At 36.0% G+C, this 26034-nt stretch overlaps 1 protein-coding gene and 1 pseudogene across 2 annotated transcripts; one reads left to right on the forward strand and one right to left on the reverse strand.

The window, feature by feature from the left end:
* Positions 1-5713: 5713 nt before the first annotated feature.
* Positions 5714-11963, reverse strand: LOC113094346 (uncharacterized). 2 transcript variants are annotated; one of them, XM_026260051.1, is made up of 3 exons: positions 11273-11963; positions 7136-8067; positions 5714-6191 (listed from the first exon to the last, which is right to left on the reverse strand). In XM_026260051.1, exons 2-3 carry the CDS (start codon positions 8050-8052, stop codon positions 6137-6139), a joined length of 972 nt encoding a protein of 323 aa, XP_026115836.1. In that variant the 5' UTR covers positions 8053-8067; positions 11273-11963; the 3' UTR covers positions 5714-6136. The 2 variants fall into 2 exon arrangements, with proteins under 2 accessions (XP_026115836.1, XP_026115837.1); XM_026260052.1 differs by lacking the exon at positions 11273-11963 and having other exon boundaries at positions 7136-8236.
* On the forward strand, positions 11410-25431 carry LOC113094343 (serine/threonine-protein kinase VRK2-like; annotated as a pseudogene).
* The last annotated feature ends 603 nt before the right edge of the window (positions 25432-26034 follow it).

Consider the following 26034-nt stretch of genomic DNA (forward strand, 5'->3'; position numbering starts at 1 on the left):
CTTATTATCATACATAATCTTCCTTTGTACATGGTTTTATTAAAGTGCCAATAATTGTCAGATTCTGTAGTGACAGATAGGTTTCTTCTATTTATTTTTATTCTTTAAAAATGTTTGTCTTCCTTTAAGTTTGCCACTGAATTTCTGAAGGCTGGTGGCTTTATAACCTCCTTCAGTGCCCTGTAATACAACAGGAAAGAATGCGCCTGTCCTCACTTTTGTTGAATCTTTAGGTATGTGCCTTATTGATGGAAATGTTTTAAATGGGTATTATTATACATTTAAAGTTCTGAGATTTTGGCCCCTTGCCATATTTATTGCTCATTTAAAACTGTTGTTGAAGGATACTGGGTAATCAGATCCTCCATGGTCAGTCAAATAAGTAAAGTAACAGGCCACTGTTGAATAAGTAAATGTATATTTATTCAATCAAAATAAATAAATAAAAATCTATAAACCAAAGTGCATATGCAAGCAAGAAAAAAAAAAAAAAAAAATTAATAAACACTTTTTTTTGTATATGTTTACAGATCGAACCAAAAAATGTGGAATTTGTGCCAAAAATATTTCAGGAAGAAAGAAAGTAAGTGCATTTATGTATGTATATGTATATATAAGTTATTTATTTTTTGTATATTTTTGCTGTCGTTTTAGGGCCACAAATCTACTTATAACTTTGCTACATTTGTTTGCCATTTATACCTTCATTACCTCGATTAACTGAATTGAACTCATCAAAGCTGTAGTTTTGCACAGTTATGTGGGATAGCTTTAAATAGTCTCTCTTATGGCACTAGGACACATATATCTCAAACTTTACGAAAATCAGGCAAATACATTTTTAAGTTAAGGTTCCGTATTTCTGCTGATGTAAGTTGAATAAAAAAATCATAATATGCTTCTGGTAGCTGTGCTGTAAATAAGTACAGTCAGGTCCATAAATATTGGGACATCGACACAATTCTAATTCTTTTTGGCTCTATACACCACACAATGGATTTGAAATGAAAAAAACAAGATGTGCTTTAACTGCAGACTTTCAGCTTTAATTTAGGGTATTTACGTATTTAAAGAGATTTTTAAGGGAAAGAAGTGGGAATGTTATGCAATGGCCAAGACATCACCTGACCTAAATCCGATTGAGCATGCATTTCACTTGCTGAAGACAAACTGAAGGGAAAATGCCCCAAGAACAAGCAGGAACTGAAGACAGTTGCAGTAGAGGCCTGGTAGAGCATCACCAGGGAGTGAAACCCAGCGTACGCTGATGTCTAATTGATCTCCAGACTTCACCGCTGTAATTGACTGCAAGGATTTGCAACCAAGTATTAAAAAATGAAAGTTTGATTATGATTGTTAATCTGTCCCATTACTTTTGGTCCCTTAAAAGTGGGATGTACATATACAACTGTTGTAATTCCTACACCGTTCACCTGATTTGGAGTAAATACCCTCAAATTAAAGCTGAAAGTCTGCAGTTAAAGCCATCTTGTTTGTTTCATTTTCAAATCCATTGTGGTGGTGTATTAGAGCAAAAAGATTAGAATTGTGTCTATGTCCCAATATTTATGGACCTGACCTGTATATTACACATAACCCTTTCACAAGCTCGCCTTCCGAAAATTGGACCCTTGACATATTTCTTGCTCATTTAATACTATTACTTTCCATTATTTATGAATTAAATGTGTATTTACTGTATGCATATGGATTCAACCTGTATGAAAGTTTAAAGTCAGATGATCAGTGGGTTGAGTTAGTGTATTGACTGGGTAATTTGGGTCAATGTATAGAATATAATTTTTTTAAGCATTTACTGTATTAAAACCTTATCAACAGATTGTTAAAATAATCTATTTTAGCAGCCTTATATATATATATATGAGACTTGTATACATGAGGTTCACATCCCTATTGTATATGTGATTTCACTGTATTTTGTTTTAACAGATGGCATGTACCTGTGGGGCAGTGCTGCATGTACTGTGTGCAGCCACACCCATGTGCTACATATGTCAAGGTAAAAACTGTATTTGAATTGTCTCATCACGCATGCACATACGGTACATTAAGCAATCTCCTTTGTCCTGTTATCAATGCACATACAATGAGGGTATACATGGTTCCCTAACAAGTGGCAAATGTGGTTTGATTGTCTGTTTAATGAGTAAATCTAAGAAGTAATGTCATAACAGAAGTGAACTCTACTGCATGGCTCTTTTATCTCAACAAATGAAAATGTAACGCAAAAATGCAATTAGTATTTTTTATTCACATTCACATGCTCACTCACTCATTCCAGTAACATTAAACACCAAAAAGGTTTTGCACTCATCTTTTTCTTTATGACTGTAGTGATGTTTTTATGCACTAGTCATAAGCACATTTGTTGTAGGTGATGTCACAAAATTTTGTGTATAACTTTCTATACAGAAGACAGAAACCCATTGGCCCAAATCTCTTTGCCTGCATCAGATACTGCAGCACACTCAGGTAATTATATATTATATTAATGACTTTTTTGTTATTGACTAGTTGGATCTCTTGCACCAGTTGCTATGAAGTCTCATTTAGATTATCTCTCACATTTATGTATTCTGTTTAACACAGCTGACCCAGACGTGTTAGTTGAGACCTCTGGATCTGATGAAGGCTCTGCACTACAACAGGGTAACTTTTCTAATTCTTGCATTTGACTGACCTAACTGAACTTTGGCTAAACCTCATTTGCACTATTACAGTCACTTCACCTGGGATAGCCATTTTCCAAATTAGTTTTCAATTCATATTCGATGAGTCAGTGTAAACACTATGCACATTTGCAGGCCAAAACAAGGCCCTAGTTCTCATATATGGTCTGTTTGTTGTTATTTTCTCTAGTGGTCAACCGATATATCAGTCGATATTTGTCATTTTTCATATCAGAAATCATGTCAGAAAAGGAGTGTCTGAGTTTAGTTTGTTTGTGTTAGACACAAGTATTGTTTGTTTAGAAACAGGTGTTGTTAGCTAGTAATCACACATATTCTGACATATTTTTGAACAGAAGAGAAAGTTATATCCATGTTGGAGGGCATAGGTAAACCTGTGGCCTGTTGCAGCGAGGAAGAGATGGAGGAAACCAAGGAGGAAGAGAGGCATAAGCACAATGGAGAAAGACATAGGGAACACGAGGGAGTGCAGGAAAAAGAAAAGAAAGTGTATAAAGTTTTAGGAAGGCTAACAGCACAAGGAAAGACCTACCAGGTAGATGAAGATGAGCTGAAGAGAAGAGTCAAAGGAGAAAACATGTCCACAAACATGTTCAGAGCGTTAATAAGGGTTTGTATTGCCTACATTTACGTATAAAAGCACAAAAGTAGTTATAAGATGTAGTGGCCAAATAAAATAGTTTAAGGGCTGCAAGTTAATAAGAAGCATAAATATCACTGTTTTTTAAACGCAAGGTGCATCATCTTGGATTATTAGTGGTCACAAATCATACACAGTTTGCCACATTGCCTCTTATGGCTATTTATAGAATACATGAGTGATATTTAGAAAGCTCTCTGCTCACATGCTTTGCATCTGTGACACTGTACTTGTTTATACATAGGTTGGCAAAAAAGATGTTCCACCCAATGTGCTGCAGCAGCCTAAAAAGGCAAAGACAAAGGTGACGATATTCAGCACTTTAACAGAGGGAGAGGCGGAAGACCTTGCCAAGGGGTTTGGAATGGCACTGACCAAACATGTGCCAAAAGACCAACTACTTTCTGGGATACCTGAAGAGGACATCCCAGCAACACTGTAAGTATGTCTGTGTAAGCTCTCTTTCTTCCTCTGTTTGGTATCATGTCTTATAATATATTGGTGGCTGCACCTTTCTTTATTGGCTATGAGGAAAACATCCAGGAGTGAGTTAAGATGTGACACTGTATATCATTATTTATTTTCCCAAAGAAATAAGAATTATTTATTGTATTCAGCCTGACATCCTTTTTGAAAAATAATGATTTTTAAACTTATGTCTGCTTTGCTGAACATTTAAATACATTTTAAGGATTGGGCATCTTGAATGTTGTTTTAATGTACGACCAATGGCAAAAGTTCCTTGGTTTTAAGGGCCATATTTACTAAGGGTTTAGTGCAAACCCTCTTTTGGCATTAAAATCTTACTGAATTTAAGTTTTTATTAGCACACAGTGAAAAAATAGCACTTTTTGTAGATGTTTTAGTTGTTTGTTAAAATTAACTGGCCTAATGTGCATTTTAATCTTACATTACCATTGTACAAACCTTTTTAGCCTGTCAACAAGTCCCTGTATCAAGAAGTCAGTTAATCAACTAGAGCAAAAAAATTTAATGTCTTTTGTGATTTATAACAAAAAACTGATGATAGCAGCTCAAGTAACATGTACATTTAAATATTGTTTTGCAGGAGGACCATTGAACAAATGAAGCTTAATGTGCAAAACCTTGGCCCTGAATCAGAGCTGGATTTGGCCACTCACCGCTTTGGACCTACAGCAGCTGATTTTTTCTTTTCCTTTTTAGAGGACTGTATGAAAAAAACTCAGCACCCATAAGGGGCACACATATACTAATGTGGAAGTCACATCATACAAATCAGTTCAGATTTGTAAATAAAAACAGGAAAGTTCAGATTACTTGATCATAATTTGATTTTTATTTCATTCTAGACAAATACAAAATACAAAGTTTTATTTTTGTGGTCAGTTTTATAGTAAATATATATTGGATTACTGAAGGTAACAGAGATGTATTAGATAACAAATACAAAGTTTGATAAAAATGGCAAAAATATGCACTTGAATAAAACATTTCTTTTAAACTTTATTTGAATTACTTTTTTGGCCCACTGTTTGCTCTGCGTTTTCTTCTTGACTTAACAGGAAAACTTGATGTGACAGATGTCCTTGTTTTTGAGTTTGTTTCTCTGTCTGTCTTTCTTTTTCTTGTTGCAAACAGTGGATGTATTTTACGTGACATGTCCGCATCACAAAGTCTCCCAAATCCATTAATGTTCATACTTTCTTCTTTTGTTTGCACTTCTAGTTCATTCACTTTATGGGCAATATCCTCTGGAATTCTCTCCCATGTCTGTAGAATCTTCAGTACGCTTTCCAGTTTCCTGATAGTTGTACGACGCATATCTTCATATGCACTTTCATTCTCAATTTCATTTTGTATCGGCTCTACTGAATTGTTCATAGAACTTCTTGATTTTGTCTCAATCACCTCATTCAAAAGTCCCTTCGCAAGCAGTAGACAAGCACATTTTTATGGTATGAGAAAGTACAGCAGTCACATATACTTGTCACAATACACGGTTTTGATGCTGCTCTTCCAAATAAGCTTTCAACCTCTATTGTTTTTTGAGGCTTTGCAGTAATGCTATACTTATTTGTTCGAATCAAGTTATTGGCATGGGCCTGCAGTTGTGTGTCCATGTCTGGAAAATTCTCAGGACCACAGCAAGTGAGAAGACTTAATAAAAAGAGATGCTTACACGTATGTGCCCTTTTACCAGCTTCACAACTGCAGAACTGTTCTGCAGGACACACACAGTAAACTATATGTGGATTATTCTCAGATGGAACATTGTATACATATGTTTCTTTTGAAGCTATGGTAATTTTCATGGCCCATCCATTCTCTAGCATCCTCTCAGCAGATTGCTTTATTTCTTCCATTTTGCATTTCAAAGGGTTACTGACCCTCCCAACAGACTGCAAATCCTGTATTATATTGAAGTACTTGTCAGTCTTGTTCAGCAGCACAGCAATCAAATGATCCAATCTACGATTGCGGATGCCACAGAGGAATTGGTATTTTAAACGGTGGAAGAAACTATAAGGGGGAAAATTTGATCAGAATGAAGTGCAGCAACAGGTTGGAATTATTACAATGTACACTTTTGAACAAATTAATAAATACTCAAAACACTACACTAGCTTCCAAAATACACTAGCAAGTCCAAAAATACATAATGCAGTAAACATGCATAAAAATTATAAATACCGTTCTATTAGATTGTTTGTGTCAGAGTCTCCATGCTTATAACATCTTCCGAAGTTAGACCACAGATGACCAATTGTCTCCCAGTGGTTCCTGAAGTACTTGCAGACATCTTTTAAGTTCTTAAACTGGCAGTGAAACATCTCAGATTTCTTCTTAAATTCATGTTCCTGTAAAAATGGACAAGGAAAATCATGTTTGACGTTATTAGTATAAGAACTGCAGACCTATACCCAAGTGTATATATATATATATATGCCTTATGTTTTATACTTTGTTGTTTACCATCTTTAGAAGTTACTAACCAAACCAATTTGTACTGTAACATCTACCAAGTAGCAAGTTTGGTCTAAATATGCTAAACCATTGCAGAAATATAGCCTTGAGTCCAAGTTTGCATGCCCTTCTTCGAATTTGTTTGCATGTTATTCAAGAATCGTTGGGTTTATCAAAAAGCTTCTGATAACTTTTTTTTTACCAGCATAGTCTGAAGATTATCTGATTTGATTTTCTAGAAAATTGGAGCAACCATTTAAGGGAAGATTAGTTGTTGTTTTTTTTGGGTGGGAAAAATTACCGGGAAAAATTTTATTTTATGGAAAAGGACATAGATAATTGCACAATTACATGATGGCACCAACTGAATTGTACTGAGCCAAGGAATCAGGGAAAAAAATAATTTTGTTAAGAATTTATATTTAGCATAAACATGAATTTGTACATGTGGTGGCACTGTAAAGTTTGGAGACATTTACTGCAGTTAATGGTGAAACTGTCCTCTATCAGTGTGGCAAATTTCATAACTTTCCCACAAGCAGTTCTATGGGTGACCATAGACTCAAAATCGGTGCTTGACTCCTAATTACACAATCTGTGTAATACATATAGCCATGTGTTTTTAGACATCCTGTGCAGAGGATACACTTTGCTGTGCACTAGATTAAATATGGTACATTAATTGCAGTTGCTATGTACTCATTCAGGTGATCTTTGGTTGAACTGACCCTTTAAGAAACTGAGTATACCCAAAACAGTATTGAAACATTTATTGTATATATTAAAAAAACTATATTAAACATTTTAATTTAATTTATTCATTTCTGTTTGTATTTACCTCGGAGGTACAGGAAATGTTGGTTTCAGTTCTTCCAGTGCCAAATGAAGTGTCTCTTGCTTTTCATTCCCCAAGATGATATAGGTAACAGGGATTCCATGACCATGACTGTCCCTGACAAGTAATGTAAATAAAGGAAAACCGTACTGGTTGACACCATGTGTCGCATCCATAAAAACAATATCTCTTCCATATTCTTGAAGGTTGTCTCTCATGGACAGTGTTTGCAGAACTATGACAAGATCTGTTTGAGGACTATAAGGCTGATAAAAAATAACATAGTCTTTAAAAGGGCCCTCCAGAAGGCGTGAGGTACTAGTGGCATCATCTTTGTGTTGCTGATTTTTTCGCATCATACATGTGCGAATATTTTCAATATCTTTTGGGGTAACAAAATAAGCTCGGTTGTTGAGATCAGTATGTCCTTGTTCTTTTGACCACTCATGTGATTTTAGGAGAATTGTGTCTGGTTTAACAACAAGAGATATTAAATCCTGAATATGCTTGACTAGCTCTTGACTAATGTTTTCTAAGTGGCCCTCAGAAGAACTTGATGGGTCATGTCCTGAATGAATGGTGTAAAGCCTTTCGACTATAACCAGTTTGTTGAGCCAGTCTGTCCTCTTTTTAAAGGAAACATAGGCCTTGCATCCTTTGGCACGTTGACTTCGTTGCGTGCATGCTCCAGACCGTTTGCATGAAAACAAGAAATATCCATTTTTTTGATTTTGCAAACTTGCAGAATTCACAGTCCTGAAGTTGGCATCTTTGGAGGTGTTTATGGTAGTGAGTCTTTGCTGTATAAATGCACAGGCATCTAAATCCTTTTCTAAAACATGGACTGTTATATCAGTCTCTTTTTTGTTTCCTTTAAAGCGCTCCTCTTTGTAGACCGTTGTTTTTATGAATTCCTCCATCTCTGATGTCGAAATCTAAAAAGCAAAGGGACCCGAACAATTAGACTAAACATCAATAATGTCAAGTTAAAATCCATGATAATCTCAAGAAAACAATGCAATGCTTACTGTAACTTCTTCTAAACAGATTTAAAACCGTAATAATACATTAGCATTCATATGATGACTTTAGGTCATATTCATATGTAACAATAAATCAGTGATGACTTGAGGTCATCATATTCATATGTAACAGAATAAATCAGTGATGACTTGAGGTCATCATATTCATATGTGACAGAATAAATCAGTGCTGACTTGAGGTCATCATATTCATATGTGACAGAATAAATCAGTGCTGACTTGAGGTCATCATATTCATATGTAACAAAAAATCAGTGATGACTTGAGGTCATCATATTCATATGTGACAGAATAAATCAGTAATGACTTGAGCTCATCATATTCATATGTGACAGAATAAATCAGTGCTGACTTGAGGTCATCATATTCATATGTAACAATAAATCAGTAATGACTTGAGGTCATCATATTCATATGTAACAGAATAAATCAGTAATGACTTGAGGTCATCATATTCATATGTAACAAAAAATCAGTGATGACTTGAGATATTCATATTCATATGTGACAGAATAAATCAGTAATGACTTGAGGTCATCATATTCATATGTAACAAAAAATCAGTGATGACTTGAGATATTCATATTCATATGTGACAGAATAAATCAGTAATGACTTGAGGTCATCATATTCATATGTGACAATAAATCAGTGATGACTTGAGGTCATCATATTCATATGTGACAGAATAAATCAGTGATGACTTGAGGTCATCATATTCATATGTAACAATACATCAGTAATGACTTGAGGTCATCATATTCATATGTAACAGAATAAATCAGTAATGACTTGAGGTCATCATATTCATATGTAACAGAATAAATCAGTAATGACTTGAGGTCATCATATTCATATGTGACAGAATAAATCAGTAATGACTTGAGGTCATCATATTCATATGTAACAGAATAAATCAGTAATGACTTGAGGTCATCATATTCATATGTGACAGAATAAATCAGTAATGACTTGAGGTCATCATATTCATATGTAACAAAAAATCAGTGATGACTTGAGGTCATCATATTCATATGTGACAGAATAAATCAGTAATGACTTGAGGTCATCATATTCATATGTGACAGAATAAATCAGTGATGACTTGAGGTCATCATATTCATATGTAACAATAAATCAGTGATGACTTGAGGTCATCATATTCATATGTAACAGAATAAATCAGTAATGACTTGAGGTCATCATATTCATATGTGACAGAATAAATCAGTAATGACTTGAGGTCATCATATTCATATGTAACAATAAATCAGTGATGACTTGAGGTCATCATATTCATATGTAACAGAATAAATCAGTAATGACTTGAGGTCATCATATTCATATGTAACAGAATAAATCAGTGATGACTTGAGGTCATCATATTCATATGTAACAAAAAATCAGTGATGACTTGAGATATTCATATTCATATGTGACAGAATAAATCAGTGATGACTTGAGGTCATCATATTCATATGTGACAGAATAAATCAGTAATGACTTGAGGTCATCATATTCATATGTAACAGAATAAATCAGTAATGACTTGAGGTCATCATATTCATATGTAACAATAAATCAGTGTTGACTTGAGGTCATCATATTCATATGTAACAGAATAAATCAGTGATGACTTGAGGTCATCATATTCATATGTGACAGAATAAATCAGTGATGACTTGAGGTCATCATATTCATATGTAACAAAAAATCAGTGATGACTTGAGGTCATCATATTCATATGTAACAATAAATCAGTAATGACTTGAGGTCATCATATTCATATGTAACAGAATAAATCAGTAATGACTTGAGGTCATCATATTCATATGTGACAGAATAAATCAGTAATGACTTGAGGTCATCATATTCATATGTAACAATAAATCAGTAATGACTTGAGGTCATCATATTCATATGTAACAGAATAAATCAGTAATGACTTGAGGTCATCATATTCATATGTAACAGAATAAATCAGTAATGACTTGAGGTCATCGTATTCATATATAACAATAAATCAGTGATGACTTGAGGTCATCATATTCATATGTGACAGAATAAATCAGTAATGACTTGAGGTCATCATATTCATATGTAACAATAAATCAGTGATGACTTGAGGTCATCATATTCATATGTGACAGAATAAATCAGTGATGACTTGAGGTCATCATATTCATATGTGACAGAATAAATCAGTGATGACTTGAGGTCATCATATTCATATGTGACAGAATAAATCAGTAATGACTTGAGGTCATCATATTCATATGTAACAGAATAAATCAGTAATGACTTGAGGTCATCATATTCATATGTGACAGAATAAATCAGTAATGACTTGAGGTCATCATATTCATATGTAACAGAATAAATCAGTAATGACTTGAGGTCATCATATTCATATGTGACAGAATAAATCAGTAATGACTTGAGGTCATCATATTCATATGTAACAAAAAATCAGTGATGACTTGAGGTCATCATATTCATATGTAACAGAATAAATCAGTAATGACTTGAGGTCATCATATTCATATGTAACAGAATAAATCAGTAATGACTTGAGGTCATCATATTCATATGTAACAAAAAATCAGTGATGACTTGAGGTCATCATATTCATATGTGACATTAAATCAGTAATGACTTGAGGTCATCATATTCATATGTAACAATAAATCAGTAATGACTTGAGGTCATCATATTCATATGTAACAGAATAAATCAGTAATGACTTGAGGTCATCGTATTCATATGTAACAATAAATCAGTGATGACTTGAGGTCATCATATTCATATGTGACAGAATAAATCAGTAATGACTTGAGGTCATCATATTCATATGTGACAGAATAAATCAGTGATGACTTGAGGTCATCATATTCATATGTAACAGAATAAATCAGTAATGACTTAAGGTCATCATATTCATATGTAACAGAATAAATCAGTAATGACTTGAGGTCATCATATTCATATGTAACAGAATAAATCAGTAATGACTTGAGGTCATCATATTCATATGTAACAGAATAAATCAGTGATCACGGATTATTACAGTAATAGATCAGTAATAAATCGCTTCTACCTGGATCTCGCAGCGAATTGCAGTACTGTCTGATGGTGGACCGAGCTGAATGGTCCGTGCGGCGAGCAAACTAGCGCTGTTTTGTTCCGCATTTCGGACGTTTGTCTTTGAATGCTACTGGACGCAACGAAACGGAAATGGACAATGGCACAGTGAAGTAACTTTACATGTTAACGAGAGAAATATTAAGAAAATTTGTGGTGGCGGCAGTCCGAGCGCTAAACCGGCAGAAAATAAGATCGCAATACGGCCAGTATTTAATCGCAGCCTTTTTATAGTTTGGCACGATATAAAAAATGAAATAAATGTAAAAACAACATTTATCAGACTGTTTTATTTAGGCTAACTTTCCAATGCAAACTAACGTTAAAACTTCGGTGGTAAAAATAATCTAAAAAGAAATATGAATTGTACTATCATTAATATACTGATATAAATTTATACGAGAAATTAAAAAGTTGTGGTCTTACCTTTTACTTGCTATCTTCTCTGGTATCACGGTGGTTGCAGATGCAGGACAGTTTTTCTTTTCTTTGAATTTGTAAGAGGGGCGTTACTGTTATTTTGGCGGACTCTGCACTGCGCACATAGTGATGACGTCATAAACTTTGATTGGCTGAGGCAGTTGTTGTCCCAGGGTCATCATAAAAAAATATTGGTCTCAGGACAACGAGGACTTGGCAAAATCAGGACGTGCTAGAATTCAACATGGAAATCATTTTTGTTTTTTATTGGCATTGATTGTTTTGAAATTCAAATGGTACTTACATGCCTGTGTTTTTATTTCTGTAATAAATATGGCTTTCAAGCCAACAGTTAATTTGGAGGATATTGATGGTTTATTGCAGCCAGGTATGTTGTTTACATGAGAAAATCTGTGTTACAAGTTAAAAAAATTCCAATAAACAATCATATTTTGAATTTAAATAGTTTCTTTGTCTTGAGTTTACATTAATTATTTACATTTTACATTTACATATCCAAAAAGTTTCAGTCTTTTAATTGCGATTAATCGCGATTAATCGCGATTAATTTTAAAAAATTGTGCGATTAATTAGTTAATTTTTTTTAATCGATTGACAGCACTAATATATATATATATATATTTTTTTTTTTATTTTTTTTTTTTTTTACCCATTTTACAGCCTCTCGAGATGTGATTGTCCCTGTCCGAGATGACACTGTTTTTGTGATCAAAGCAGTAAGAAATATATTGAAACATTAAATTCATTAATACTCATATAAATAGGTTAAGTGTCTATGGCGCTTCTGATTTTTATATATACTGTACATTTTCAGGAATCTCATGAAAATGGACCATTATTCTCAGAATAGACATTTTACCAACGAGCAGCAAAGCCAGATACTAGTAAGAAACTTTGTTCATTTTTAAACTTAAATCCTGTGATGGAATTCTGTTGTTATGCAAGACATTAAAAACAAACAAGCAAAAGAACACCATAAACACTCATTGTATTATTGCTAAAGGAGGTAGAAACAGATGCAGTCTTTATAGTATGTTGAATGAAAATGCTGAAGACCCCTCATCTTCATCTGAGAGTTCTCAAACATGGAGTGCATGTCACTGATGAAGTGGCTATAGATGTAAATTAGCCTGGCTAGGCGTATTAATAAACCAAAGCAAACATGCACCTCTGTGGTCGTTAGTGCAATCCCAGCTTGTTTGAGCTCTAATTCAGAGAGAGTGACCAAATTGCTGATAATGAAGCTGGTTTCTCCAAAAGGCCCCAGGCCTACTGTCAATCTGGTGCACAGCCAGTCAAGACAGAAGTGCTTCTTTACGAGTGTGTGAGAGAGTGTGTGTACGTATCACTTTATGTGTTTATAAAGCATGTGCAAATACATAAAATGGGCATGCAGTGTCAGGAGTTTGGACATAATATAATATATCATATTATGGTTAAAACATGTTTTAACTCTGAAATCCCTGTAAAACATTGGAAGAAGTTCAAATAGCTGAGGTTTTTGCTTACTGGGGGTCTGGACTGATTGAAAGTTACGTTACAAGGCAGGCTACACTATGATACTTGAGTTTGACTCATATCATCTTACATCATGACATGAACACTTCATGTCATGTCATTAATTTCTCATTTCATGAGTTCACGCTTACAAATAATTAGCTGAAGTTCTAGAATGCATATTTTGCTTGCTGTCCGGGAAAGGGCCCCGAGCTCGGGAATGGCCTGAACCAAGAGTATCTCCCATATAAAAGTATAAAAAGAACTCTAAGAGGAGGAGATGGGGTGGAGGCGGGATACTGATAAACCGTCAATGGATAGAGGTAAGTCAGCTGTATTTATACCATAGTTTTGATTAGCTTAAGTGCGCTCCACCTCTGCTAATTAGGCTAAGTATCTGACATGCTCCTCCTGAACCTTGTTAATAAAACATAATTCTGTGAATCTTGATGAACCCAAAAAATAAAAATAATACTCTGAATAATAAATCTGGGATCGTGCCAATGCAGTTTTAAAACGGTAAAATAAAAGTTTGTCTGGGAAACACTTTTCTTGTTATTTTTATCAGTCTCATGTTTAAATATTATATGACAATCCTGCCCACTGTTAAATGGCAAAAAAAAATTTTTTTTATATATATATAAATAAAATAAATAAATTAAATAAAATATAAAGTGCATCTTTTTTATATATATAATATTGTGTTTCAGTGTTGCTAATTGTGTATTTAAGTACATTTTCATTTTGTTTTCCAGTTATGCAGGTACAAGTTTATGATGATGGATCAGCTGGGTACAGACCTGCAAATAGTGTTCATGGAGAATGGTGGACAACTGAAGAAGCCCACCGTGCTACAGCTGGGTGTCCACACGGTGAGACGCTGCTGACATTCATGCAACATTTAGTTTGAGTTTAGAGCTGCTTGCCAGTGTTATTATTTATATCCTTTTATTTGTGTTCACATTTTTAATGCTTGTATTTATCTGTAATTTTAGTACTTCAGCTTAAACTTATTTCATTTAGCTGTCAAGTTTTTTTAAGTTTATGTATTTTAATTAATTTTATTTCAACTGCATTTAAATTATTAGAATGATTTTTTGTTGTTGTTTTAGTTATAGTCAACAATAACAAAATTGCTGCTTGCTTCATTACAATATATAGACAAACTGTAACCTCGACCTATGAGTAGGTATAATGTGACCTCAGTTTATATAGAGGATTTGATTGAACATAAGTGTGACAAGGCAAAAAGTATTTGCAGCATTACTCAATACGGTGGATTTTGAGTAAACGTTCGTTGCATTTGCTGATGGTTTAGCTGCTTTGCATCCAGCTTATCTGCCTGAAGTCATTACAGTAGGTCATTACGAGGTTACTAAATTATTCAAGCTAACCTCTGTCACTTTGCCCTCAACAGCTGGATGTCCTGGAATATATTCATGACAATGAGTACGTCCATGCTGACATTAAGGCTGCCAATCTATTATTGGGACATGGTGAGGCTGCATACACATCGACACAATTCCATCTTAAACGATTGGTTATCTTTTTGTGTATGTAATACCTATTCAAGTGCAGCACATACTCAAATAAGAGTAGTTTTTTATTACTTTCATTGATCGTCTACTAAGACGGCGAGCCGGCATTGATGACATTTGGAACTCACTCTTGAGTATAATCAATTAACTTCTCAATCTGCTGTCACAACCTAAATACTAAACCAATTTCTTTGTGCTTTGCACTAACATACCATATACAGTAGGAGGGATTCATTTTGAAAGGAAATGTATTTGGGATGATTTATGGTGACTTTATCTCCTGCAGGTGTACCTGGCTGACTATGGCCTTGCATATAGATACTGTCCTAATGGTGAGCATAAAGAGTGCAAAGAGAATCCCAAGAAAGGACACAATGGCACTATTAAGTATATAAGCATTGATGTTCACAAAGGAGCAAGTGAAATGTGTTGTTAGTTTTATTTTTTGAAGCCACCCAGAGATATTACTGAGATAGAAACATGTTACAATGCACAAATGTCCAACGTTTACAAGTTGAAATCAACATGAATTGCCATGTACAATCAATTTTACTTCCATAATTATTATTTGCAAGTGAAACAGGATATTTAAAAGAAGAAAATAATGATTGGGAATTGTAATAGGGAAAAGGAAAGGGGTTTTGGAAATGTGATTAATGATTACAAAGACGGGCCTTCTTTGGGATATTAGCTTGAATCAATGTATTCGCCACACAAGGAACATGCATTAAGGAAGGAAGTGAGTTGTAATCTCATGTTCACCAAAAACTATGAATTCTCTAGCCATTTTACTCACCGTATAATGTGGTCCTGTTTATATTGCTGGGATTTGTCAGTACCATGTCCTCAGCTAATGGGTCATGCTATTGGAAACACATTAACTAGTAAATTGTGTACAGTCCTTTTCATTGGATATTGATTGTTCTATCCATGCTTACTTGGGCAGACTTAATTCAAGAAATCCCTAATTAGTCAAAGTCATAACCTGCATCTTGTATGCATTTACTATTAATTAAAGCTTTGGTGTGTTGTTGAACTGGGACTCAAAGCCAATATCTCTGAACTCATTGGCCATAAGATATTACAGGAGTTCAATACTGAGTACACAGTGGTAAAGCTTGCTGATAGCCATGTTTCTATTGCTGTTAATTTCGAAAGTGCACGGAAAAAAGACAAGATGCCCAGTCAGCAAAAAATGTTTAGGCCTGTTTATAAGTTTTTAAGTATATTTTATAAAGTAACTTATAAAAAAAAAATAAAAAAACATTACAGGTGTGCATTTTGAGACAAATCAGTGGCATTGACATGTTTTAAGATCAGACAGAACACGTTTCTTTCAGTTAAAACAGCCCAGAGATGCATTTTATTATGAGACTATGCCTTGTCTGTGAAACCGGGGGTTAATGTTCAATATTTGACAATGGGTGATTTTTTAAAAGTTTTTTTATTTATTTTATTTTTTTATGTTGCAAGTTGTAGCAAGAACCCCATGGTGCCGAGTGATCTGCAAAAATGTTCAGGAAAATATGAAAATATTTACATGGTTAAAGTTAATGTTAGATAATTTATATATTAAATATGTTTAATGCAATACTATTTTACATTTACACATTTATTGCATTAGACGATATTACAGTTTCAGTAATTTTCTTTAGTATATAATTTTTTTGAATTATTATTTATTTATTGTAAGTAGCATGCCTGTTTTTCTCAATAAAAAAATATAGGGAAACATACATCAAAATATATATTTGCCTTTATGTTTTTGGAAGTGCACCCTTTTAAAGAGAATATCATATTTGGGGGTCCATGTTGTCAACAAGTTAGAAAATCACTGGCAAGAAAAACAATAGGCTTTTATGTAGAATGAAACAAGTTAATTCCATTTTTCCTTAACAGAACTGTTATATTATGAAGATGGTTTTATATGTGAAAGATAAATAAGTGTGAATGCCTGTGTGTTTTATTACTGTTTAGTGATATAAATGGAAAAAAAGTACATGACTCGTAGCTCATAGTGCGGACTCAGAACAACATAGTGTTTGATACATCAGAAAGTAAATCATGCTGAGGTTCAGACCAAGGTCTGGCTTCGTTCAGTCAAGGCCGTTTGTTTTTACCTGATACAATTTGTTAACTTTTCATGTACAGGATTCTACATATGGTCCTGATTCTTTCTCACTGCTCTGTGAATGGATGGCTAGTTGAACTACACTGTTAATCACACTGCATATGGCAAGTTATATAACACTTGAGAGTTTATAAAAACACCTAACCACTGATGCACCGACTCGAGAGTTTAGTGTCCCGATCCACTCCTGAAGCTAAACTCAAAGCAGCAAGGCTATAAATTGAACAAACCTTGTCTGTACCACTAGCAAACACACTGTGGCCGAGCCGACGTCACTGCACTGCATCTGTCTTGACGTTCTTGACTGTCAGCTGCTCTTGTGTAGGTCATTAGCATAATCTGACCTGTAGATGAATGTAGATTATTTTCTTTTGGCCCATTGCACCCCGTGTAGGTGTTGATTTGTTTCCATGGTGAGGAGTGCAGAAACGGGCACTTTTTGTCCTGCTGAACCCCATGCTAAAGCCAAGGCCTAATTATCACCTGTGGGTTTGAAGTGAGCCGGCTGAAATTCAGAAGAAGAGGTTCAAGAGTTTGACATGGCGCTTTGGATAATCACAATAACAATAGGCCATAATTATGAACAACAGCTTTTATCTGATGGAAGGTGTTGTGCTCAGCCTGGAATACACCGTTCTTGTGGTTCAGCCTTTTATAAATGAATCGGTGTCAGGACTAGGCCAGGCAGACCACCCCTTCCGCTCCCAGTTACAGAGGCAGACAAAATGTTTACAGAGCATGTCTTATCTTGTGCACTTTGGTATTTAGTCATAGTGCCCTTTTTCAAGGTCACCAGTGAGGGATTTTAAAATCTTTTCTATTAAATTGTGTGTTTGCTAAATTAGTTTGGTCAAGTTTAAAGAAAAATAAAGAAAACCTATATACGTTGCCTAATGGTGTTGCTGGCTAGCGGGCAAGGAGGCTGACTCCATAATGGGCATGGCAGGATCAATGATGGTCATGGATTTAGTCAGAGATTTTCCCTTTTGAAGAATGCAGTCGATAGGTTATTCTCAGGAGATGGGCTGCAGTTACAGTATTTAGTTAAGACACTCTCTAGGCACGAACAAATGATGTGCCTTAATTTACCCTTATTGATTAAGTTTTTCATGAAGGGACATGCTTAACAGAAGGTTAACTCGACAAAACTGTACCATTCAGATTTAAATTAAGTTGAATGTGTTTCATTGAGGATCCTTGGCTTAAAGTCAACCTGTAATTGGTCAGTCTGACCCAAAACGCATTTTAGTTTCATAGCTAGGATCCAAAATGAATATTTCATATCTAAATGCTGCTGCTGTCTGTCTGGTAGCGTGAGACTAATCAGTCAGTTTAAGTGAGGCCATTTCATACTCAGTGCTCATAAGTAAATGCTTTTGCTGTAACATTAGAGTGATTTTGTTAAACCTGAACTGGGATAGATTCTCATTGAGCTTATGCAAGTGTGAAACCAGTTCTCTTGGGCTTATTTGAAGACCAAAACCTTTGTACTTGGTCCAAAAGTAATAATCTCTTCTGTTACCGAGGTTAAGAATTATTAAGAGATATTGAGATATTCTTACAGGTCTCACATAAAAAACAAACATTCAATATGATCAATGTAATCTGACTCTTTTGTGAGCTGATTGTGCTGTTTAGTGAATCAAATATAAACAACATGAAACCTGTAGTCTGATTCCTTAATTAATGACTCTTATAAACTTGTTATTTTTAGTGAAACAAAAACATAAAGTGTGACATTTTTCCAGATTCCAAACTGAACGCTTCAATCCCCATTGAACTATCAGGCTCTTTTGAGTTAGTTCTTGCAATGAATAGTCCAAGAAGATGAGTTAGTGATTTAAATCAGTCTTAAGCTTGGTATAATTTACAGAGGTAGATATGAAAAAATATGCGAGGACTGCATCCATTCCAAGAGTTGGACTTAAATTTAACCACATTAAAATCTGATTCAAATCAATAGTTTGTGAATCAAAAAACAAACCAACTTAAGAAATCTTTATTGAAACCTTTTTTTTTATTATTAAATAAATGTGAGAACCATGAACTATGAAGTGGCCTTGTAAAAAGTTTTTAGTTTACAAAAGACACTTACACTAGATGGCAGTTGTGTAATGTGCTGTGGCAGAATCGGAGTAGGAGGAGGTTTAGGGAGCACATGCACACACTCTCAGACTCTTCTCCTAAGGCCAGTGGAGACCCCATGGAATCCAGAAACATGTGGAAACTATTTGGGCCCAGACATTTATTTCTTTGTTTTACTGCTTGGCTCTCCATTGGAGAGAGTGTCGGGCCGGGCCACAGTCTGTCTGGATCATGTCAGAGGCCGTCAGGATCAGGTTCCTGGACGAGTCGCCAGACCAGACGAAGGAGGTGGGAGTGTGAGAGGGATGTGAGGAACTCTGGTGGGAGGAAACTGACCTACTCTAGTAGGTCTCTCAACTTTCAGCCTCTCTTGGAAAAGCCCGTTAGCCTGTGAAGCATGCCAGAGAACCAGCTGAGAAAACAAAATACTCCTCTCTATCAAACCCCTCCCCCCACCCAACACATACACCTTTCTCAGCCTTTTTTATAAGGGCATATTTCAGCAGCCAATGGACGTGTCATTCAATCAATGGGTTTTGACTCGCTTCTCAACCGACACTCAACTTCTTTTCCTTATCTTCACTTTCTCCAACATCCCCATCCAGACAAGGACACTTGGAGGTGTTGGGCTACTGCTTGCTTCACTGGCAGTGTGGAACTCTGCCCTGGCTCTCATCTCTTAAGAACACAGCTGAGGTCAAGGAGGCTAAGGCCAAATACGTTCCCCTTTTCACCACAGGTCTAGGTTTTGTGCTTTGTTGTGTACAGTGGCTTCTGATCAGAGGCTTTCTGTGCTTATTCAGCCTAAATTATTCACTCAACTGTTTTGTTAAAGCAACTCCACCAAAGGTTCAAGGCCTCAGATTTTCTTTCTTGCCTGGAAATTTAAGCTGTGGATAAGAATCTTTAAAATATAGAATAGAGTTTTTTTATTATTATTTTTATTTTGTGTATTTCCAGTTGAAAGCAAATATATGTTTTCAGATGCATTTTGCAAAAGGACCTCTGGTTAAACTTTCCCTTCATCATCTCTTGACCACAGGCTGATGTCTAGCTTGCCAGATTCTGTCCTGAACATGTCCACCTCTGGCTCCAGCACGGGTAGGTGCACATGAGTGTGCGGACCATTTGCATTGATCAACAAGGTTTGGGACAGGGACTAAGCTTCCTCACAATCCCCACAAGCGCAATCTTCTTGCTTCTCCTTAATCAATGGACTGTAGTGTCCCCGCAGTATCTTTCCCTCCTCCACAGGGAGTGAGGGCATGTGCGTCTTCGGAAAGGGGGTTTTGTGATCTATGATTATGATGAGGCCTTATTCCCCCAACCTTGAGAGGTTGGCTGCAGCTGGACCAGAAAGATAAGACCTCTAACATGCATCAAGGCTGCACATGTGGTATACATTCAGCTGGGCTGCCACAAAGAGAATGTGCACCAGCGTAGAACTGCATCTAGCATATTTATTACAGTGAAGAATGGAAGGTGCCCATATTAGACACACATTTGTGTTCTTGTATGAACAGAGAGGCCCTTTTACATCGTGCTTTTGCCACCGTCCATTTGTTAGGAAGATGTGTTTTTTTGTTCCCTTTGGAATGAAAATTAAGTCTGCAGATGCAGGTTGTCATTTGGCCGGACTTTTGTGCATGCTTTAGGTAGGCATCTGGGTCAACTGCAGGATAAATCAACATAAAATGCGTCCTGCTCAGCATCTGATTTTCAAGATTGTTTATTAAAGAGTATTAAAGTTGTAGTCCACCAAAGAAAGAAGTCATCCCTCATGTCTTTAAATACTTTTTCCCCTGCAGAACACAAATTATGATGTTTTGAAGAACATTCTAATAATAATAATAATAATTCCATACATTATATAGCACTTTTCTAGGCACTCAAAGCACTTTAAATTGTCAGGAGGTACTCCTCATCCACCACCAGTGTGCAGCATCCACCTGGATGATGTGACAGCAGCCATATTGTGCCAGAATTCCACCAGCTTACTGGTGGAGAGGAGACGGAGTGTCGAAGCCAATCAGCAGATATGGGGATTGTTAGGAGGCCATGATGGTCAGAGGCCAATGGGTGAATTTAGCCAGGATGCCTACAGTAGGTCACACCTCTACTCATCCTGGGATTTTTAATGACCACAGACAGTCAGGACCTCGGTTTAAGGTCTCATCTGAAGGATGGTGCTTGTTGACAGTATAGTGTCCCCATCACTACACTGGGGCGCTAGGACCCACACATACCACAGGGTGAGCACCCCCTTATGGCCTCACTAGCACCTCTTCTAGCAGCAACCTAGTTTTCCCAGGAGGTCTCCCATACAGGTACTGACCAGGCTTCAACTTTAGTGGGCAACCGGTCTTGGGCTCCATGGTGATATGGCTGATATGGCTAGCTTTAGCTGTTGTTATCCATATTGTGAAAGTCGAAATCTTCAAGCCCTAAAAAGCACATAAAAGTAGGGTGAATGAATCTATACAACCTAAATGGCATAGTCCAATTTTTTTCTGTATGCATGCATGTACAGTTTACATCAAATATGGTAATATGAAGATCAAACGTTTGGTCATGTGGCATGCAAGAACCAAGTTTTGACATTCAAGATTTATGTTGTTATAATCGATGTAGTCTCTGTATTTGTTTGATTTTATTTAAAAGAGAATAACTTCTTTCATTTTTATCAAATTAATTGAATAAATGGAGGTGTTTAGATTAATTTCATGCTACTTGAAAATTTTGGAGCCCAACTTTCATTTTTTGAACAAAAACTTAAATGTTCTTAAAAATAACTCTGCGTTCCACAGAATAAGGAAAGTCTGGAATGACATGGTCATAAATAAATGACATGGTCATGGACATAAATGGTGACAGAATTTTTGACAGAACTAGTCCTTTAGGTTTTTGTGTATTCAGATGTCCTTCTTTCTGACCCCTTGCAGAGACCTGTTCAGTGTGAAAACCTTGGCTAATGAAAAGCCAGACTACCAGGTCCTCAGGAAGATGATGTCAGTGGCCGGGCCACAAGGCTTATTGGACCTCACTAAGCTGAGAATGTTGGAGACAGCCAGGCCAGCCATACAGAGGGTGAGTGTGAGATGCTTTGGCACATCAGCCCAGTACTCTTAATAGGGACCATATGAGCCGGGGCTGGAGCATTCAGAGAAGCTTGTGGGCTGCGGTAGATTTATCTGTCTGGGAGAGAGAAGGAGATGCTCAGGTTTGGGAACCCTCCTCTGACCCGTTCCCTGCTTTACTGACTCCCACTTTTGCTCAGAGCCTTCTGACTGGCCTATTGGCAGCGTTGCAGTTGGGACGAAGTGGTGCGGACCAGAAAAAAAGGGGATTTAGACATTGGTGACAAAGCTCAAAGTTACTAAAGGCCCTCAGCTTGAGGCCACAGCTCAGTACAATAGAGCTATTTAATTAAAGCACTTTTAATTATTGAAACCACATGCAGTGCATTTCAAAGTCTGTATGCACATTCAGAATTGAACTGCCTAAAATACATCACATTGAATTCCTGCACTCTTTTATGAGACAAGTAGTGCACTTTTCCTGTATAAGGGGAATGAGCTGTTGGATCTTGACCGTGGTGTCGTAGGTTAACCTTTGCTGACCTTGCCAACAGGCTTATTGGATCTCAAGAGGTCTGGAGTGGAGAGACCGTAATTCCTCTGGAATCACTTCACAGTTGAACTTTTGCGAACACCCGAGCGACACAATTTGGGGCTGTTGAGTACACACATTTTCCTGAGGCCAAAGGATCGCCAGTTAGAATTGCCTTTCATTTTTATGTGGAGCTGTCCAGCAATTTGATCTGTGGTTCAATGGAGAAGGCACCGTGTTGAGGATTTGGAGAAGGGTTGCTAAATACCCTCAGTGTTTAGGGTGTCATTTACTCTCCTTTGTACCCAGATATTGAAACCACTCTGCACAGTTAGTAAAACAGTGGACCACCTGAAGAACATATCTAATTTCTACAGTTTTAGATTGACATTTGCATTTTTCAAGTGTTTTATAAATAAATCATGAATCACACAAATTATGATTTGAGTAATATATAAAAAAATCATGCTATGAATGAACTGAGAAATTTGAGTGATATTTTACTTTTACATAATTTTGCACCAGACAAGTGTTAGACTAAGAACATTGTTTCCCTGATAGGGGTTAGACTACAGGACGGTGTGTGACTGAAATGATAAACAGCTGAACTGGTTATACTGGAAGTTCAAAGTTGAGAAGATTTGATTGCTCCTTCTGTGAATACATATTGTGTTACCTGTGCCCAGGTAGTTGGGTGATGATTGCTGTATCATTGTATTTTAATGTTCTACAAGGATAAATGGGGAGTTCTTACAAAACAGTGTGCAGAAGTGTCTTTTACCTCTGACTGTGACCACTTTTTGCACAGATGGAAAGCATCAGTGTCAAGAGCAAGGGCATTAAGATTTGAATCCTCTTTTCTTTGTAGTTCTATTTTTCTCAGTGGTTCTGTTAATCTCCTTCTAAAAGATGTAGCTGAAGTTCCTTTGAACAAAAGCTAAAACAACACCATCAATGTCCCCCTCGTGCCTCAGCTCTCCTGAAATCATGTCAGGAAGCATGAGGCCAACGGCTTCTCGTGTCACTTCAAAACTCCTGGAGTTTATTTTGCCTACAGCTGACCTCGCTGGTGATCTGTGGCCAAATTTAGTATGGACAGTTGCCACATTAGGGAGAGCAGTAGATGTCATTAATCAGGGCAGGTCCTCTCTTCTCAGGATCCAAGTCAGGGAGGGAACATTGAATGCTCACTTTCTCACTCTTGTGAATGCTGAGAGACAAAAGCAAGTACATTCCTGTCCTTTAACTTAACTTAACTTTCCACAGGCTGCAAGCCAACCCCAAAATACTGAGAAAAACAGCAAGATCAAAGCCTGTGGTGACGGCAGAGGAAGATGATGAGGAAGAGTTGAGTGGGTCAACATCAAACAAAGTTTGGAACAAGACAAAATGAGAGACACACAAACAGGTATAATATATATATATATATATATATATATATATATTTTTTTTTTAAATCAAAACGTATTTTCTTCAGAATATAAATGGGTATTTATAGTATACATGGAAATTAACACTACATTTCATACCGTTTGGGGTCTGCAAGGTTTTTAATGCTTTTGAGTCTCTTATGCTCCAACAGACTGCATTTATTTGATCAGTAATACAGAAATATTGTAATTGAACAACATGAGTGTGAGTAATTAATGACAGAATTTTTATTTTTGATTGAACTATCCCTTTAACTTTTTTGTGGAAATGGTGATACTTTTTTTCTCTCAGTATTTGTGATAAACAAAGTTGCTCTTGCATCCATAATTAAAATGCTCATACAATGGTTTAATACACTCTTCATTGATATTATTCATTGGTGTCATCTTCATAGAGACCAAACAATGCCGACACGGCTGCTAAAGGAAGAGTTAGGCAAAGGCCTATGCCTTATGAAAGTGATGAGGACGTCAGTGATGAAGATGAGCCCCTCCATCCATGAGTTAATACCAGAACTAGAGCAGAAGCATGGCAGAGACAGGAACTTGAATAAGTAAAACCAGCAGCAGAGTGCAGGCCAAATACCAAATAGAGCACAGTCAATCATTTCCTTATTAAAATTAATCAATATTTTAAAAGCATCAAGAGTCAGGAAATACCAATATGGTTTGAGGTTTTTATTATATGATATAAAAGTCTATTAACAAATTCAACATACCAACCCTATCATTTATACTTCTTATATTCTGAAAACATAAAATTTGCTCCAACAACGCAGGAAAAAAGGAACACAGATGTTTATGAGGGCAAGACCTGGATGAGCATGAGGGGAAGACAAAACGCTCATTATGAGAACCAGCAAACACATACTCTGCCACTAAATGAATACCATGCAGTAGTCAGCAAAGTCGACTATTGGGGGAACAACAGCAGGAAACACAGCTGGACTCCAAAGCAGTGGGAAGAAACTGACCATGAAGGAGACAACTGGGGAAGTGATGTTTGTGGACAGGAAGATGAATAGACTCAGCACCATTACAGAGGAGGAGATGGCTTCGAGAAATCAGAAAACCATGCTAAATTGCCTGTCAAAATAATGCTGATCTTCCTTGTTGTTATGGTACTGACTCTTGTTGGTAATACCCTAATGCCATGTGACCCCTACTCAGAATGAACACATTTTGTTAAGCGATTCATGTGACCATTTTCACAGTTATGGGCTAAAAACAGAAGTTAGTCATTTTTTGCACTATACATCTATTTGTGGATTTAAATAAGTTTTTTTTTTTTTTTTTTTTTTTTTTTTGCGTGTCAGATGTATTTTTGTAAGTTGAATATTACCTTGCTGCTTTAAGGACATTCTCCAAACACAATACTGAAGCTTTGGCGACTGGTGGGCAAACCTCTCAGGCACTGTGAAGACAAATAAAACAATAAAATATTAAATAAATACTATAACAAATTAAAAAACTTTTGAAAATTGCATACTGGTCTTAGCGTGGTAATCTATAATTGTTCTCTTGTTTACAATACTGTTAAACTTGTATTTATTTTGTTTGTATGGGCTGAGGGTCATTGTTTCTGATAGCTGAATCTGAAGCTCTTACATCATAAAGAAACACTTACTGAAAAGGCTAGCCACAGCACGGGTCATTGCAGACCTGATCTAGAATACATTTAACACTGACACTCTGTATACAACAACAAAATGAGATAAGCTTTCAATGAAAGAAAATTCTTAGTGTATCCAGTAATGACATATCTGTCATCATTTACTCATCTTTGTGTTGTTTCAGATCTGGAGGATTTTCTATTTTTCTTTGGAGAACAAAAGGAGAAATTCTGACAAATCTAGCAGTTATTCTTACAGTACATTACAACGAATGGGGATAGAATATTTTCATAAAAGATGTGTATAAAAGCAGCATCATAAAAGTAGTCCACTCATATAAAATATCCCAAGTCTTTTGAAGCTAGATAGCTTTT

Source organism: Carassius auratus, unplaced genomic scaffold, assembly GCF_003368295.1.
Source record: "Carassius auratus strain Wakin unplaced genomic scaffold, ASM336829v1 scaf_tig00215336, whole genome shotgun sequence".
Classification (NCBI taxonomy): domain Eukaryota; kingdom Metazoa; phylum Chordata; class Actinopteri; order Cypriniformes; family Cyprinidae; genus Carassius; species Carassius auratus.

Bases quoted from the DNA above. Each gene is read 5' to 3' on its own strand.
- LOC113094346 (XM_026260051.1), bottom strand. From the start codon at position 8,052: ATGGAGGAATTCATAAAAACAACGGTCTACAAAGAGGAGCGCTTTAAA. The intron at 6,192-7,135 runs GTAAATACAAAC...CCATTTTTACAG, and splicing joins ACATTTCCTGTACCTCCGAG to GAACATGAATTTAAGAAGAA.